This window comes from Pleuronectes platessa, chromosome 1, assembly GCF_947347685.1.
Source record: "Pleuronectes platessa chromosome 1, fPlePla1.1, whole genome shotgun sequence".
Taxonomy (NCBI): domain Eukaryota; kingdom Metazoa; phylum Chordata; class Actinopteri; order Pleuronectiformes; family Pleuronectidae; genus Pleuronectes; species Pleuronectes platessa.
The window spans coordinates 17,018,926-17,037,837 of NC_070626.1; the positions used below are offsets into that span (position 1 = coordinate 17,018,926).

At 42.9% G+C, this 18,912-nt stretch overlaps 1 protein-coding gene across 8 annotated transcripts; it reads left to right on the plus strand.

Moving 5' to 3' along the window:
• Positions 1 to 854: 854 nt before the first annotated feature.
• ppfibp2a (PPFIA binding protein 2a) lies at positions 855 to 17,540 on the plus strand. Of its 8 annotated transcripts, XM_053424728.1 has the most exons (22): positions 855 to 1,382; positions 2,941 to 3,027; positions 3,988 to 4,101; positions 5,829 to 5,960; positions 8,347 to 8,439; positions 9,835 to 9,946; positions 10,092 to 10,124; positions 11,393 to 11,454; positions 12,176 to 12,254; positions 12,417 to 12,535; positions 12,622 to 12,689; positions 12,775 to 12,835; positions 13,018 to 13,147; positions 13,946 to 14,087; positions 14,622 to 14,750; positions 14,966 to 15,116; positions 15,320 to 15,431; positions 15,546 to 15,634; positions 15,728 to 15,850; positions 16,143 to 16,268; positions 16,370 to 16,558; positions 16,652 to 17,540. In XM_053424728.1, exons 1-22 carry the CDS (start codon positions 1,335 to 1,337, stop codon positions 16,871 to 16,873), a joined length of 2,421 nt encoding a protein of 806 aa, XP_053280703.1. In that variant the 5' UTR covers positions 855 to 1,334; the 3' UTR covers positions 16,874 to 17,540. The 8 variants fall into 8 exon arrangements, with proteins under 8 accessions (XP_053280703.1, XP_053280712.1, XP_053280721.1 ...); XM_053424737.1 differs by lacking the exon at positions 10,092 to 10,124 and having other exon boundaries at positions 9,835 to 9,967; XM_053424746.1 differs by lacking the exon at positions 10,092 to 10,124 and having other exon boundaries at positions 856 to 1,382.
• Positions 17,541 to 18,912: the final 1,372 nt, after the last annotated feature.

The following is an 18,912-nucleotide window of genomic DNA, read 5'->3' on the forward strand; positions in this document are numbered from 1 at the left end:
GCCAGGATCACCCGTCCGTAGAGTGTACCCAGCAGAAAACCCTTCCCCCACCCGTGGACCCCGCCCTCAAGACTCTTCAGCTGACTGAGGCCCTCAGGGCCGAGCTGGATGGCAAGTGGAGTGAAGAAGAACAGGTCTCGCTCAGGAAACACGTCTCCACTGATACAGCAAATGTTATACTCAAGTGGCTGGAGAGAGACCAGGTGAGCACTTCACTCTCATCTCACAACCTTAAGCATTCAGACAGGGACAGTATTATAACATTATAACATTATATAATACTGGAAATACTCGTATATAAGAGATGGCTCTGTTGGTTTGCTCCTACAGAGTTCATGGGTTTTATAAATTGCACAATATAGTTGTGTATGATCCTAGTCATCAACATCTGGAGGGCCTTTTCCTGTCTGCAAGAAGTAAAGAGCTGGAGGCTGGATCCTCTGCACACTGCTCCGGTAATGAGATCCAGAGCTCCTGTTTAAAGTACGAGCAGTCACACCCCCTTTGTTTTTTTTTACAGTCCTGCTCCCAGAGTTCCTTCATTCTTATACCTTTGCATTACTACTGTGCTACTACAGTTGTCTTGTGCAACTTACCCACCAACAGTGTTTATCTTCTTCTACTATACCTCTACTCAAATTATATATTGTGAGCATAACACTCCCCCCCCCCCCCCCCCCCCCATCCCCTCCACGGCCTCCTCCTCCCATTTGGCATCATCTTCACTGACTTATTGCTCCTCACCACATCTGACAAGCATATGCTGCAGAAAGTTTCCTCTCCCCTGTGCCCCTTTAGGAAGCCCCACAAAATCAGCCTGACTGAGAGGTACTTCAGACAGAGCGAGAGAGCGGGCGAGAGAGACATTCACAGACCAAGGTGCAGGGGAGAGAAAGTGAGGGCAGATGAACAAACATGAGGTGCAGTAGTAATATGCAGAGACTGAAGCAGTTTGAGTGGGCTTGAGAGGGAAAGCAGGAGAAAGAAAAAGGGGGAGGTAGGAAGAGGTAGAAAAAAGTGAAGAGAAGAAAGAAAGAGAGTACAGCCAACTGGCAGAGTTTGAGTTATTCGGCTCAGCTCTAAAAAGTTTCAGGCGGCCCAGACTCCAAACCACAAGGACCGAGGTCCTCTCTGCACACTCTCCACTGCAGTATGGTGGGTCTGTAAAAGCAGCAGAGTTGGAGTGAGGACGATAAAGAGTGCGACACCGTGATGAGACATTATTTAGCTTCTTGTTGTGGATCTGGTCTCTGTTCATCCAGCCGTGCAGCTGCAGACTGCACCGTCCGTAATTTACATTAAGCGTCAGACCTCCTGTACGATGGGCCTGCAGAATGGAGTATGATATTGATTTTTACAAACATTTTGCCTGGCTCAGAAAGGTAAGACCCTCTGCACACGCATGTTGCATTCTTCATACCCTCACACTGCATCCATGACTGCACAAAAGATCTTGTGTGTTTGTTTTGCTCCCGGAGCATTGCTGCCTTTACTGTACAACATAATTACAGTTGCCATGGCAGCTAATTTAGGAGGAAGACGTGTTTTGTTTTTGAGTTGAGGAAGTTCGCTGCAGAATATGAAACACACACACAGCCAGATGTGGACTGAAATGTTCACATAAGAAAAACATTGAGATGTGTTTACTTATAAGAGGGAATTGCTGCACTTTTTGTTTAAGAAAAAATAAGATTCAAGGGAACATGTATCTGTTTGACTGAAGAGAGATCTGAACAAGTTAGTTCCTCTTTCTGCAGAAAATGTTTTGACATAATAACAAAAATTGTCCTCCGATTTAATGATTAGTCTGAGCTGCACACCAGGTTAACAGGTCACTGCTGCTGACTCGTGGGTGAGTTGTTGAACACACAACAAGTGTGTCAGGCCGGTCGTGAGGTGAGACTGTTTGAGGCGGATGATAAATGGATACACATGTCAGCTGAGATCATTTCCTGCCACTTGAATCTGGAGCGATTCTTCGGACAGCACCCAGCATCTTGCTGCCATTAAGAAGTCATCAAGTCTGACTGCCTCCATTAGCTTTGAATTTCTACTGCCTCTAATCCACAGAGGAAGCCTTTTCATGCACATGCCTTATAATCATTGGTGAAACAATGATTCAAATTCAAGACAATAACATGTCAGTAAGTAGAAGAAGGGGATAATGGAGGATTTCAGGATTTTCAGCCACGTGACATTCTTCATGATATTGTTTAATAATAAACAGTAGCTTTGCTCAAGTAGCAGGAGAGTACAGTAATGCAAAATATATATTTATAAAAAATATGTGTTGTTGATCACACTACAGCTCACAACTACTAAGCAGTGATAGCTAAGTTAACTCTTCATCTAAGCCAAGACCTACTGTATCCAAATAGTAGAATAAGGAAAACATCAAACTATTCGAGGAGGGACTCGTGTTGGACATAAATCCTATAGGTTACTAAATGTAAAAAAAACTATCTGTAACAACCTTTCTATTTCCCAGTGACTATAATATTAAAACACATGGCCTGTCACAACGAGTCTATTAAAGGCTTACTGGTATTTTGAAATTATTGCAAACCGCTTGAGCTGGCTGCCTCGGGATGATGGACGCTGGGCTACATTATGTTTCCATGATTGTGGTTGAAAGCCTGGATTTCTGAGAAATTTGAGCTCACTTGGTTGCACTTTGCCTTCCCCTGCACACGGATGATTCTGAACAACCTCTGACTGCACAGGCAGCTCGGAGCTCAGACGAGCTCAGGACATTTTTATTTCCACTGATCAGTGGGTATGAAATGCTATATTCAACTTTTAATGCTGGACCAAGACCTTTAAACTTTTACAGACTGACAAACAAGGAAGTTTGAGACCGAGAGACCAAATTTGACCCACTGAGTAATTGTGTATTAATGGTGTACTTACTGAACTTAATAGCTGACCTTTATTCTGAAGGTAAACCTTCACTCAAACAGCAGCAGTGAGTCCTACCAGGAACGCTTATTACGTCTGGAGGGAGACAAAGAGTCGCTAATTCTGCAGGTAAGAAAAGTCACTCTTCTGCTTTCTTTGTGTTGGGTTGCATCTTGTTAAATACAAACATCATAATCTCAGTCTGTGTTAGATTGTTTTGGCCTTAAAAAAAAGTTGTTGTAGCCAAAAGCCTGGACATCAATTTATAAACATGAATCAATTCCATTGGATATGAGTAAAAATAAAAGAAGACATATGACACTGGGCTGCTTCTGGGAACTGATTCTAAACACTGCCTATATCACGTTTCAGTAAAAGGAAAGAGACGAGGAGAGGAAGGTGAAAGGGCAAAGGTGGATCAGAGTGTTGTGTTGTAAACGTTGGGTAATTGCGTGTTTTTTTCCCACCGCATGAGTGAAGCAACGGTTATAAACTGGGTGCAGTTTCGAACACCAGTATGTCTTGTTTTGTGTGAAGCGTTTGTCTGCGTATGAGCTTGTGTAGGTGTGTAGGACTGCTGAACAAGTGCTTATCTCAGACAGGTTGAGGCTAGCACCACCACTCGCACTGCAGCGTGAAGGTGTGGGCGAGAGCAGGTGCCCCACTTGTTTCTTCAGGCCTCAGATGAAACATTCCTTTGGAAAGATCTGCTGCAGTTGGCTGGTCGGAGCTGCCATTTAGCCTGTGATAAGTTCTTCTCTGACCTTAATGGTTTCTGTGCAGATTCATCATGCATTCTGCTGACGCTGCTGGAGCCGCTGAAGTGTTGCGAGCGCCGAACGAGGCACAATGGGTCATTCATTGCTTCTCAGAGGAAATGTTTGCACTATTTGATCTGGCACAGATGTGGACATTTCAAACAAAAACGAGCAGCAGAGATTTAATGAAAATAGCTGATATTAATGAACGAGCTCTGTGACTAACTCTGGAAATGTAAAACATCTTAGCTAGGCTGCAATTAGATAAGTTTTATGTAGAAATAGGATTCTCACGTCTGCTGTCGCTCTGTCCCCACATAAATGCACACAGGTGAGTGTGCTGACAGACCAGGTGGAAGCTCAGGGGTCGAAGATCAGCGATCTAGAGATTTCTCTGGTGGAGCACCGGCACAAACTCAACTCCACAGAGGAAATGCTGCAGCAGGTATGAACCTCACTGACCTTCTCTATTTGAGTCTTAAACTGGACTTTCTCAGAACCAAGCGTGTGATGTGTTACTGGACCTCAGTCAGGAAACTCTGACTTCTTACCACAAGATGATGCAGGGCTGTTATATCAATATTGTTGCTCCAGTTCATGAGATGTGAGAGGCCATTTATCTTTTTAAAAGCCACCATTCTGCAGATCCACTCTTTTCCTCATAAGCTGAAACTTGAGGAAGATTTTTGCTTCCTGTGTCTAAGAAATTCCTCTCTGAGATTCCAGTGAACTTGGCTGCACATAACCTTGACAACCGAAATATTTAAAATGCTCAGACGTATCCCGGTACAGTGCCTCAGAGTGCATGCCTGGTTTATGCAGGGCCAGACTAGTCTAGCAGGTGATTACAGCAACTTTAGCCTCACACCCCCCAACCTGTAACCACCAGGACTGAGGCTGTGCATGCTCTCGTACACACACAAACACACACACACACGCACACAAACACACACACACACACACACACACACACACACACACACACACACACACACACACACACACACACAGAGAAAGAGAGAGAGTGAGGAGACAACCGAGGGAAGGAGGAACTGAAAAAGGTGGAGAGATGGGAGGGAGAAAGAATAGGGGTGGTGCTCCTTTTTAAAGTTAGAAGTGTATGTCTGCAACATTCAGTTGTTGGCATTTGACTTCAAGTCTACAACGGAGACTTTGCTGAATAGTTCGAAGGACTCTGAACGGAATGGATGAATGAATCTTTCAACTCCTGAAACCTCAAGATGCTTAAACCAGTGTTTCAATGAGGGAAATACACTTCCTTCTACTTCACAGAGACACTGGGGTAAGATGAACCAGGTATTACATGGAATCAATTTATCTCATTCTTACAATGCTGGAATTTCCATTCCAAAAATGCCAGGAATATGTCTATCAGGGAATCTGATGAGATGTGAGCTTCATGCTCAGCGCCTCCCTCTACGTGCTTTATGTGTGCAGGGTATCAAAGGGCAGGCGAGGCTGGTTTCTTGGAGGCATGGTCATTATGAGGCTTTGGACCTGAGCCGTAAATCTCTTCCTGGTGACAAAGCTCCAATATTTTCCGTGTGCACACTAAGAGAGAGAGCCCAGATATTTTCCGAAGCTAGAGTTTTAAATGGACGTATCCATATGTACTGTTTGCCTTTCTGCCATGCTCATTTCTGGACTTTAAGTGATTTAGCACCTGCTTGACGTCAACCAAATTAGTAGTACATCTGCCTGTGGAGCGGGGCTTATAGCTCTGGAGTCTGGTGGCCAGTGAAAGGCGACAGTCGCACAACTGTACCGCTGACCCAGCGTCTCCTTCAGCACCAGGTTCGATTTGGCCAAAGCTTTGCACCCTGACAGGAAAATGCACCTGTCAGAGTTATTCTAATGTTCTTTCTATGAATGTTTCGCATGCTTATGGCACCTCTCTCACTCCCCCACTACCCACCCCCTCTGCAGTGTACTTTGAGTGAGCTGTGAAATAGGCATTATAAATAGTGGTCATGGGTTGTGTATATTTAGCCACTCAAACAGCGTCTGAAAGCAGTGGGACGGTCATTACAGGACTCGCTGTGCCTCATAACTAATGTTGCCTTGGTTCAGTAAGTACTGAGCACTGAAGGGATACTGTGTGTACGTTTGTTTGTGTTGCTTCATGCTCTCGCTGCATGTTGTCGATGACAGGAGCTCCTGCATAGGACGTCACTGGAGAACCAGAAGCTGAGTCTTATGGGGGAGGTGTCCTACCTGAAACTGAAGCTGGCAGACATGGAGGGAAAACAGAACCACGGGGCTGAACGGCAACACAAAGCAGAGGTAGGACTGTCACAAAGTTTTAATAGTTTAACACTATGTGCAGATGGTTATTTTGTTGGTCAAGAACTTATTAAACAAGGTTGCGTTTATTAAGATCAAGTTCCATGGATTTACTTGCGCAATAAAGTCTCCCTCAGTATAATTTCGTAATCAAACTGCATTTTATCGTTCAGCTGTTTTATTCACGTGAACGTAAAGGCTCAAGGCCAAATAGCCTTCTGGTTAATTTCACCGGGGTCTGCTATAAAGGGAAATGAGTTAGCTAAAAACATCAGGAACACTTCTGTTATGCTTCAGTCCGTGGAAAATTTTAACCTAACTCTGCAGGAATGATGAGGGGAAACACAAAAATCTTGCCCTGTGTTCTGATGGATCTAACCTTGAAGTCAGCTGCTGATTTTATGGAAGACCATAAACACGTTCTGGATGGATGTAGGGGAATATTCACCCAAAATCCTGGCTCTGTTGTTCCTGGGCACAAGACTGCAGGAAAAAAAAATCCTCTGAGGGGTTTAATTTTTTTTTTGTCCGTTTAAACTGAATCATGTATTTGCTTAAGACCGATGTGTTGGGTTACCAGCGGACTTCCTGGGCTTTTAGCGACCATATGGGTTGGAGAAAAAAGGCAAAGCAGGGAAAGCTACCCTATTACTAGACAGGATACCGTAATGTATGTAGTTACTGTCAAAACACTGCTGGTCAAAGAGCCTTTGTGTCGTCAGGTTAAGAGGGTTCAGGCACAGTGGAGCTGGCATGATGGATGGCGGGACAAATATGAGCGTGTGTAGGCTTAAGCCCAGAGAATTTTGTTGTTGGTGGCGGGTAAAGGGTGAGAGAGGCCCTTTGGAAAAAAGCCCCCTTCCTACCTGAGCATACATTTTAATTAAGTATATTAAGTATTTTATTAGGATTTGATTTGTATTTCTAAGCAGGAAAAATCCACATACGTGTGTTTACTAGATGTGTATTCAATCCTTCTTCCGTATTTCTGCATTGACTTTGAGCACAATAACCAGCTTCCCGAACAGCTGCTCGGACTTAAGGAGAATAGAAAAACATCAGCTTTCAACACTACCTCCACGTGCTGCCTCTACTACACAAACATGTCCACACGTATGCACTCATTTGCACGCAGACACACACACACATACACAACATGTGCAAGCCTCTTTGCTGTGGAGCCAGCAAGCTCATAGTTAAATTTAGCCATGGGGGCTCTTCATATCATCTGTCATATCCGCTGTGCCAGACCCCAAGTGAGACTTCCTCTGTCCACAGTCCGAGCATAACTTGGCCGGTGTTTACTCTCTTTCTGGAGGAACATGCGGGCACGGATCACCTCTAAAAGACGGCAAACAAAATTCACCCCTCCACCAGTTTACCAGTGCAAACGTCCCATGAACTGAATATAGACTTGACGGTCAAAGCATAAGAATAGTTGTGGCCCGTGTACAAAAATAAAACGTGTGTTTCCAGATGAGAGTAACCGATGTTGGGTGTCTGCACATGGGAGCAGCCAAGTATCTGTGTTTCTAATAGAGGTTGCGCTATTGATACATTCGGACCTGGGACCAAATCTATTGTTTCTCACAATGTAAAATGTCAGATGTCAGGACATGAAGAGGAAAAAAACACCGTCCTGAAAGGTCATTTCTGCAATGATGCACAGACTCACAGAAACACAGACAAATAAACCTACTCCCCATCATTACTCTTTCTAAACATCTCTCTCAATGATTTCTCCCCCACTGCATCCGTCAGACTGTAGTTAATTTCATTAGCGAGCTGCAGGAGCAGATGTGCAGGTTTCAGGAGGAGATCAATAACAAGATCCAGGAGAAAAAGGCCTCGGAGACTCCGGCCGACAGCGGCGCTGCTGTGGCGTGCTGCGCTGAGCCCGCTGAGGGTGGAGGCTCCAACCCCGGGTCGTCATGTGACAGAGCCTCCGGGGTGATACACCAACTGGACGAGGATCCAGATGGGGCTGATGGGATCACCCACAGCCTGGGAGAGGGTAGCTCAGATGCAGAGGAACAGTACGACTATGGAGAAGAAAGTGTAGGCACAGCCCGGCAGCATGACTCCTAATGGTGTGTGGAGCATGGGTTTGTCTCACTGCAGTGGGTGTGATCCTTTGGTGTGCGATTGAAAGTTGCATTCCCCACATGTCCTCAGTGCACCGGTCACCGTGGTTACAATCTGCTCGGTAGACCAACAAAGTGTGTGACACGACTAATACCAGCAGGTGGCTTTCATGTCGTGTGATATTTTGTGCAATGTGCAAACTAGCTAACATCACATGATCATTGTATCCTGCTATTGGAGTGACACTGTTTTTTTAAAGTCTTGCAGCTGTATTAACATTTTTTCTCGCGTGGTGATTTAGGGTTTACTGAAGGAGCTCCGTATTCTCAAGGACAAGGTGGAGCACCTGGAGGACCAGAAGTCCCAGTACGAGAAGAAACTCAAAGCAACCAAGGTAAAAGAAAGTTCTGATGTCCATGGTGTCTAGACTTTGAAACACACACCGAAGCCCAAATTCCACTGCTAACTGTCCACTGAACTTTCCTTAATGCTGTCGAGTCTGACGTTCCAGCCAGTTAAGTGAGTCATTTTCTTTCACACACTCTCTCACTCACAGACACCCTCTGAGTGTTTTCTTAAGACGTCTGTGAGCTATTGCATCTTCTATTTTAAAAGAGAAATAAAGTTAATAATGGCTTAGTGCTTTTTTTAATACCCTACTTGTATACTCAGACATGATCGCACTGCATTAACATCTTAGACTTCTTCAAGTGGATTCTCCTCTTTTAGGATCAAATCTTTACCTCTAGCAATATTTTGTATCTCATTCCATTGCTCTTTACCTTTCAGTACTATTCCAGTCTGTGTCCATGCACTAGGTTATATAAGATATATACTCATGGTGTTGTTATTGTTGTTGTTCATCTGTCATTAAAATATACATTTGCTGATTCATTTTTAGCAACTGTCTGCAAGGTGTTGCCTGCATAGGCTTCAGGGTGGAATGGGAGGAATCTATTTGTTTTTTTAAATGTTAGCGTCCACATACCTTTATTATTTTGGTGGCTTTCCAAGGGATCCATCTGGTTTGTTGTGCAGTGTAAGTTAGTTCTGCATAAATCAAAGTCAAACTACAATGTGGATTTCTTTATTTTTAGTTTTGAGATGTTCATCCAATATATCCCTGTCTATCAAATCAATGTTTATCAGAAGGGTTTTCCTTGTTACTCTTGGATTGTTTTCCCGTATCAGACAGTAACACAATGTTAGACAAGAATTTAAGCTAAGAACATCTTAATACACACTTGACTAATTGGCTACAGATGTTGATATGACAAAAACGAGTGAAAAACAATGAGTTTATTTCCTTTAACACATTTTTTTGTGTTAATTCTTCTGTTTTTAACAGTTCCATGTATTGGAAAATCTATGTTTTGATGTGGTGACTAAGGCAGAAAGTGTATTTCCATTATTCCACTTCCATTTATTTTCTCTCCAGTGACAAACACGCTGGTGAATGGGTCAGCCTGAATTGAACTTTATTACCAACTGTTTATTTTGCCTAAACTGTAAGCATTACCTCAAAACAAACTATAAACTCTACAGTGGCCATATTTTTGTGGTTTTGTAACAGTCAGAAATGTGTGTGTACTTTTTTGTGGATGTGTTGTATATGTATATAGTTGCTGGTGGATCTCACAAACATGTCTGCACTTTAAATTCAGGTGCATGTCTTGTTTTTGGAGAATGTGAAAAAGTGCTTTTAGCTGTGCGTGTTTAAACAGCAGTGTGCTGGCACATGTATGCGGAACCCTCAGCTATAACTTCCCTGGTTGTGTGGCACCTACAGGGGGAGATCAGCAGCCTGCAGCACCTTCTGCTCACTAAGAACGCTGAGATCGAGAGCTTGCACACTCAGCTGCTGGCCAGACCCTCTCTCACCACCGAGAGCTCAGAGAGAGGTGAGCAAAGCACTGGGAGAGGTACCTGCCCGGATAGATGACACAGATAATGACTGCTATTGAATTCATTAACTTGTAGTAAAAGCTGTGGGGAAAACTTTGGCCCTTGATTAACTGTCTCATCATGTGTCTCTCTCTCTCTTAGAAGAGACTTACAGGAAGCGGTTAAACGCCACATGTAAGCCTGGACAGTATATAAAGAAAATCATTTAAAACCTCAGGGCCATGTCTACTTTTTGGTAAATGATTTATTTCTGTTCTCCGGACATTTCTTTTTATTCTGTTATCTTCCCTCTGCTCTTTGGGGCAGATCTGACAATCATCACACGGTTTCCAAAATTACCTAATGTTCCATTTCTTCTCCCTCTGGCCTCTTCGTTGTCTTCATGGATTCTTAAACTCATAGCCCCCCTTTAGTTCCTCATTTTGTCTGTCAAGAAGGAAAACTCCTCTGGGGCACTTGCTTCGTATATTCACTGTCACTGTCACCAGCAATGCTGCCTGTGTGACTTTCTTTTTTACAGAGGAAGTGGCTTTATATCCTGACATGAAGATTGCTGGATAAACAAGGTTTCGGGGAATCTAAAAATACATGGATTAGACCAGTGGTTCTCAAAGTGGGGGGGACACTCTCCAGGGGGGATGCAATGTCACAGACAAAAAAAAAAATTAATAAAAAAAAAAAAGCTCCCTCAGTGGTGAATTGCTAGTGGGTCTGGACTGACACAAACCAACCAAATACTGTTTCGTGCTTGATCCAGCAATCAATAGAGGAGTGTTATCATTTGAACGCGAGTTGCACGTACGCTTCCGAGTATATAAAGTAACTGCAGGCATGGTCAGCGCTCACCCTCACTGAGACGAAACCCTGCAGAGTTTGTGCGATTGCTCTTGTTCCTCTATAATTCAGATATTGCTTTATAAACAGTCTTTTTAAAGACTCACTCCTTCCTTAGTAATACCTTCCTGCACTTGCAGCAGGCCTATTCGTAGCCTAATCTAGGGAGTAATTTGCTCCACAGTCTTTTTTAGAAAGCTTATAGCCCCATGAGCTAGCCTTCTAGCTAGCTAACTTCTTCCAACTGCAGCTAGCTCTTTTTTCCTTAACACCTACCTTTACATTTTCAATCATCCACCGTGTTGCAAGGAATAAAACGCCAGCACTTGAATACTATTCTGTGCTGTCCCTGTCTACATTGTGTACTGTTCGTTTTGTTAGGAACCATTGCCTATCCCCAACTACCCCTAACACGCTTTGGGGGGGGCCCAGCTTGCAAAAGTTTGAGAACCCCTGGTTTAGACGGCACTCTAGTGACAGATCACACTCAAATAAATGTTTTGCCTTTCCCTCTTTTCTAATTAACCAAATGTAGTTAAATGCGACACAAAATGATATTTTACAAGACAGGATGAGCTGATTAGTCATTGTGGCGTTTCTCTTTCCAGATCAGGAACTGCAGAGGCTTAAGATTGGAATGAAATCACTGGTCGCTGCAAACGATGAAAAGGTAACTCACCAGGATTCTAGAAAAAACGTATCCTTTCACTTTCTCCTCAGAACATCTGGGGGTGATTTAGCAGCATAGAGCAGCATGTGTCTGTGACAATGTAAATGTTTTACTGGCGTGTATATAGCAGCGCTATCATCACCGCCGTTTGGAAGGTTAGAAGGTAACTGTTTTTAGATGTTGTCATTTCTTTGAGGCAGCACCCTGCTACCATTTTTAGTACAGAGGGGCTTTTGTATTCTCCCTCCCAGAGCGGGGACTTTAAAGACTTACAGACACGGCCCTACATGTGGTTCACTAGTGAAGACGCACACGGACACACACATGGACACCCACACACACACACACCCCAAGGCGAGCCATTTCAGGCAAAGCCACACTGAAGTAGGCCACGTTCTGCCAAGCCTAATTTTGGACTGAGCTGCGTTGAGAGAACCATGGCGAAACCAGGCACGGGGCCACTTCAAAAAAACACACACACACACACTCATGCACTCCACGCAGCTGGTTACCACAACTGAGATTTCCAGCCAGGCCTGTGTCAATCCCCTCCCAACCCACTACTTTGATGTAAAGGCCATATGGTGGAAGAGGGGTTTCTGTGCGGCGTATTGGTCAGAAACAGAGTGAGGCAGATAATCCACATGTGCTTTCTAACCTTAGATAAACATCCTAATTGGGTTCTGTTGACCTCGAACCTCCTCTTCGCTGTTTTCTGTAGGACCGGCGCATTGAGGAGCTCACTCTGCTCCTGAACCAGTGCAGGCAATTCAGAGAGGTCACTCACGTCACAAGGCAAGGTAATCAGCTTATTCACTCCTTTATCCTCGCCTCGGAATATTTCTATTATCTCAGCAGCAACATTTCGGCTTAATGAAAGCCACTGCACTTTTCAACCGAAACGTGCCCCACTGCTTGAGTGGAGGAAAATGAAAACACATTGGTTCTCTTTGTTACTGCAGCTCCACCTGCTGTCCGTTCATCACCGAACGGGAGGACTCCTTCAAGCAGCAGTGAGGAAGAGGAGCAGCTGAAGAATACGGACTCTGCCAGTGCAAAATCTGAAGATGTGAAGTCTGAGGTGAGTGGACGATTTTAAGTGTAAATTTTAAATCTGCTGTTTGCGTTGTTTGAAAATCATCTCACTGTTTTTTTCCCCCCTCACAGGTTTCCACAAACAGCTCTTCCTCCCATCACACGTCACTGTTGTCAGATCTGAAGGACAGCGGCTACAGGTAGTGAAGAAGCTTTTTATCAGTGTTTGAATTCAGTGTCTCTTTGTTTTATTTTACTGAGATATTTGTGCTTTTATTTTCTCAGAACAGAACCACCGGCTCTATCTAGTAGTATGAATGACCTGACAAATGGACTTTCACAAAAGGTAAGTTTTAATCATCATGCAAATACAAAATGCAAGCTGTTAAAGTATGTCTAATGAATGTGGGACACAACTCCCAATTTATTCATTTGTACAACCTCTTTTGTACATATTCTTAAAGTGCCTTTGTTGATCCTGGTTTATTACGTGTATTTACTACTTCTATATGTGTGTGGTTTGCCCAGAGTGGCACCAGAAGTCAGACGATGCCTGTGAATTCCTCCCCGTCAGAGCAAAACGGGATCGGAGGCAGCAGCAGTGAAACCCAGAGCCAAAGGTCTCCGGATGGGAGCGAAGATGGAGACTCCAGCCAAAGTACAGTAAATCCACACATATTAACTCAGGCTCCATTATTAATAGCGCATAGTGATAATCCCAGATATAGGATTAGACTTTTTCTTTGTAATAGTTGGAGGGCAGCGTTTCCCCATATTTGAAGAAAACCACTTTCCTGTGATCAGACGCCTGTTCCACCTTTGATCACAGTTAAATGTAGAGTGTCCTGACAGAGCAGATGGATGATGGGATGTTCTCCACAAACACACCCTCTCTCTTGCTGTGATTGACCACATCCATCCCGGCTCCACCCTGCCCCAGCTTCACTGGCCGGCCTCAGCTGGAGCCCCACCCTGATTCTCTGCCAAGTTCTGAGTAGAGACGAGAACTGACTGCAGCTTATATCATAATGATCACACCTTGTGCATTTTAGCGTAATCCCCTTCTTTGTCATGGGACATTAATCAGTGTATTATTTGCTGGAGTCAATGGTCTGTAACCTGTGCTCCCTGAATATAAATCACCATGTGTAGTCAAACCACCTCACGCACCACTTAATGTGCTGCAGCTTTTTTGGCAGTTTTTTATTCAGATTGTGTCTCCAGATGTTTAAATTACACAAAACTACAAACTTAGACAGATCTAATCTTTTCAAATATTTCTTTGCTGAAATGTTTATTTGGCAAGATAACAATGAGCTTTTCTGTGCTCAAATTATTACAATTTAACTATTCAAATGCATCTATAATCTTTTTTTGAATCTCAGCAGCCCTCTGCTGCACATTTAATCAAACGTCCGCTCAGTAGTAAGAAGACTGTGTTTGTAACCTCTCACAGGAAAGTCGGAGAGAGCTGATGACAGCACTTCAAGCAATAGTTCCCCCGTTCAATCTGGGACCAACTCGCAGCCGAGCCAACGGGCTGTGGGCTCACCAGAATACATGAAGAATAACAGGAGCTTCAAGAGACTTTGGGGGAAGTGAGTGTGGTGAAACGCATGAATACATCAACATTATGTCAACATAATGCACTTAGACAAGAGGATGACAACCAACAGACTGTACTTTAACTGGCAGATAATAATATTAGGTTTCAATGATATCCTTTAGACAGTCTAATATGTATTGAATTGTCTATAATACTTACTGTAGCTTAAGGCTCTTTATGTATTAGTTGTGGGTTTATTTGTGCATCTTTTGTGTGAATAATATGAAATAGATTTTATACCATAGTAAACTATTACCCTGTTAATACATTTAAGCTACCAAAAACGTTTACCAACTATTGCAATAAAAATATTATAATTAATTAGATGATGAAGTAATTAATTTCTATTTGGATCTCAGTAATAAAAGTCAAAAACCTCTTTCTTTAACATCTTTTTTTTCAATGTATTATTTATTCTTATCTAAATAGATAGTAAGAAGTGTTACTGAATAAATCAGACCTGTCTTTTGATCATTGCACTGTGAGAGAGAACATAGTGCCAGAGAGTTTATTCTTGTCCATGCAGACTTCGGAGAACCCAGTCTGGAGGGCTGCAGGCAGCAGATCCAGATGCTGGTCAGTTTAGAAGAGGGGGTCTCCGTGCTACAGCTGGACCCAGACTCACCAGGACGCCTGAGTCTTATGACTCCACACGGTAAAACTCTGAGTGCCTCTTCCTCACCTTGTACTAAACTACTCTTTATCATTTAGTACGAGAATCTGGGTCTGCTCTCTCATCTCATCCCAACCAACCAATGAGGTTACAGGGTTTCTGTTAGCAGAATAAAACTGTGTTAAATATTCTAAAATATTATAACAAATCAATAAACCAGTTCAGCATCTAATTTGTTCTTTTGCTTTCCCTGTCAGTGATCTGAATATTCCATTCAGCCAGTGGACCAAGGAGCAGGTGTGTGGATGGCTGGAGGACTATGGACTGGGCCAGTACGTCAGTCTCTCCAGACAGTGGGTGGAAAATGGACAGACGCTGCTGTCTGCTACACCTCAGGACTTTGAGAAGGTCAGAGAATAAATCACTACAGTAAATGTCACTTTAATCCAAACACTACCAAAATATTTTAAATTTAGGAATTCAGACTAGGATGTGCATATAAATCTAAATGATTGGTATAGTTAAATCTGCCGCTGTTTATCAGGATAAAGTAGATTGCATTGTGTGTGTGTGTAAATCACAGAGAGTTTCACAGTCCTTTCTGTCTCCAGGAGATGGGAGTGAAGAATCCTCTGCACAGGAAGAAGCTGCAGCTCGCTCTGAGGGCGTTCACCACCAAAGTTATAGAGAAGTCGTCGGAGCTGGACTACATCTGGGTCACACGTGAGACATATTTTAACCGCGATTCAAAACCAGGACATGTGTTTTAACAGAGCAATAACAAGTGATGATGCTTTTAGTGAATTAATTTCAGATTTTTTATGTTTACCCTTTCAGGCTGGTTGGATGACATTGGTTTGCCTCAGTACAAAGACCAGTTCCATGAGGCCCGGGTAGATGGTCGAATGATACAATACCTCACAGTGGTAAGACTGAAAATACATTCTGTCAAATTTAAAACATGATTTAAACACATAAAACAATGTAAGTTGACTGATTTTCTGTTGCTGTTCACCCAGAACGACCTCTTGAGTCTAAAGGTCACCAGCCAGCTTCATCATCTCAGTGTCAAGTGTGCCATTCATGTCCTTCACGTCAACAAGTTCAACCCCCACTGTCTGCGACGCAGGCCAGGGGAGGAGGTGAGATAAGAGGGAAAGTTGATTCTGTGTTGTTCAAAAAATGTTGACGTCAACGTGGATACAATGTTGCGTGTTAAATTCATTCAAGAAGGGAAACTTTTAACTGACACTGCTCACACATGGTGATCAGATGTAATCACACCAGTTGCCCACAAGATGGAGACAGAGCATTTTTCCTCTCATACATCATAGCCAGGGCCCGAGTGCTGTTTAAACTACATTATGTGTATTTAAATGAACGGTTATGAATGAGGAGATTTCAAATAATAACTTTATTTTGAACCTTCTGCAGAAACAGCCCAGCCCCTCAGAGGTGGTGCAGTGGTCGAACCATCGTGTGATGGAGTGGCTGAGAGCGGTGGATCTGGCTGAGTATGCTCCTAATCTACGGGGCAGTGGCGTTCACGGTGGTCTGATCGTAAGTGCTGTTAACTTCCATGTCTTCTCAGGACAAACTGACATTAAGTGCTCAGATGTCTGGAGACCTAACTTTGTTGCTCTCAACTTGCTCGTCCATAGATCCTGGAGCCTCGCTTCAGCTCTGAAACATTGGCCCTGCTGTTAAATATTCCACCTCAGAAGACGTTGCTCCGGCGCCATCTTGCCACGGCCTTCTCTGCCCTGGTTGGGCTTCAGGCCACGCAGGAGAAGAGAGAGTACGGCAATGCCACAGGCCATGTTCCCCTCACCACCACAGCTAAAGTGAAGGTAAATGAATACGTCTATGAGTCAAACTGTCCTGTGGTTGTCACAGCACCAAATTAAAATGAATTATTAATGGGTTGAACTTTGTGTTTTCAGCCAAGAAAGCTGGGCTTCACCCAATTCAGTCACCTGAGAAAGAGAAAACCTGATGACTCAGCGGATTACATCTGCCCAATAGACAGCGGAGCACTGACAGTGAATGGGGTTTCCCGGCTGCCCTCTGCAGCACTCAGGGGCCTCAGCCCGAGCTTGGAGAGACAGGCTGAGAGGCGGGAGCCGATTGGGATAAAGGTTGAGGCTAATGGCCCCAAACAATGATTTAAAAGTATCCATGGATGCACTGCTCTCCCACTAAGTGACTTTCGTGAACCTGTGGAGATTCTAATGCAGGAACTCGATAACTGAGATCGACGTGATGATTTGCTGAATGGGCTGCAAAGATGCTGTGTGAAGCAGTTGATTTGACTATTGTTTGTGTCTTTCTAACCTGATGTCGCTTGCACACTGTTCACCTACAATGATGATTAATGACATGGTCTGAAATGTTCTATCAAAGCTGCTCTCTGCATTCCTTATACAGTCGGATTCCAAAGCTTTGACTTTTGCTTTCAAACAATGCATTTAACCGACCATTTTGTTTCTAATCTTGTGTAAATTTAGTTATGATATAATGACCTGTTTTTGTTTAATATCTGGATTAACTCTACAGTTTGTTATCAGTTACTTAAAGTCTTGCTGTTTCTCATTTCTTCACGAGTGACAACACGTTTGAAAGTTAAATCCTTTTGTTGGTACATTAATGATACTGATATGCACATTTAAATAAGGCTTGTTGATATACCTTTGGATTCTCCTACACTAAAGTTGACTTGTTTCATAAGATACTTGTGAATATGCAGTAATATAATATCAGGTAAACAGTTAACCTTGTTGGATTTTTAAAATTCTAATACATTACCCTTGAATAAATGTGTTTTAGAGTTTCTATATTTATTTTTTATCATTCAAATTGAGCATTAATGTTGTATATCTTGTTATAGCAACAGTAGGGGAATAATTGTGTGCAGTGCGAGCAAGTGGGGAACCTATGGGTGCAAGGCCTTTTGACATCACTTCCTGAAGATGGATCTTAGAGTTTGACTGGATAGTTGATAAAACACTGCCCACTACTGGTGAAATATATAATCAATGCAAAAAAAACAAGTTATTTCAAGTAGAGGAGCATGTATAGCAGCTTTAATATTTCTGACATGACTTTCAATTATTACTTCAATAATTTCAATTAATTTACGTTTGAAAATTAATTAAATTTAATGCATCAAATAATCAATTATCTTTTGGTTGGTCAATAGCCCGTCAATCGCTTTAATTTAAGGCCAGTTTTATTTAAGCAGTTTGTGTGTATCAAAAAAAAATTGATTCAATGCCAACTTCTCTATAACATAGTTTGTGTTGAGTAGCTTATACGTCAGTTATAGAAGTCTTTGTTCAGTGAGTGTTGCTGACTCCAGAATAATGTTCGGTGATTCGATAGTGCTGCATAATCGGAAAGGTGTAATAGCTGTACATTTTAAATATTTTCCTTCTTCAGAGACCAAATCAAAAAATAAATACGATGTTCTGTATATGGATTTTAAGTCAATGACAGACATAGTTTCAGGGAATCATTTTTGTCTTATTAACCACCCAACGTGCTGTACAGTACAAGTCACATCCACCCCTTTACACAGACAATTATACACCACATCTTCCCAGAGCTCTTTTTCCATTTAAACCCACAATTTGGGGTCCGGTATCTTGCACAAGGCCACTTCAGAATTCAAACTGGGAATCATGCCAAGGACCTTCTGGCTGGAGGACGACCCATTCTATCTCCTAAGCTAATGCAGCTGTACTTTCTTCTTGGTCCTACAAATAAATACTTTTCTTCATGAGTAGGTCAAACTAAGTAAAGATGAACTGGACTGCATTCTATCGTGTTAATCAGTGGTAAAGGCTAATTGAAATGTAGCAATGCATTTATTGGTGTTATTTTTGCTTGCTTGCTATTTACGCACGTTTAACTAATGTCCACTTCATCTATCACCAGTGTGGCATAACTGTTAAGCAGCATACTGTACTGACAGGATTGGCAACAGTAGAAATATTCCATTCGACTCACAAAGTGCTGTAATGTGACAACGCCACAGTTAATGGCACAGCGTCAGGGGTTGGGGGGGAGGGGGGGGGGGGAGTTCATCAGTTGCAGTCCTAATGAATCTACTCAGATTCTGCAGGCGTGTGCGGTGGTGTGGCAGCTAGGGCGGCAGTCAGCTCCCCTCTGAACCCCCCTGCGGAAGCACACAGCCTCAATTATA

Excerpts from the sequence above, each read along its gene's own strand:
- ppfibp2a (XM_053424728.1), top strand. The coding sequence starts at position 1,335 with ATGGAGTATGATATTGATTTTTACAAACATTTTGCCTGGCTCAGAAAG. Across the intron at positions 12,255-12,416 it reads CACTCACGTCACAAGGCAAG|CTCCACCTGCTGTCCGTTCA; the intron begins GTAATCAGCTTA and ends TTGTTACTGCAG. Across the intron at positions 15,117-15,319 it reads CACCTCAGGACTTTGAGAAG|GAGATGGGAGTGAAGAATCC; the intron begins GTCAGAGAATAA and ends TTCTGTCTCCAG.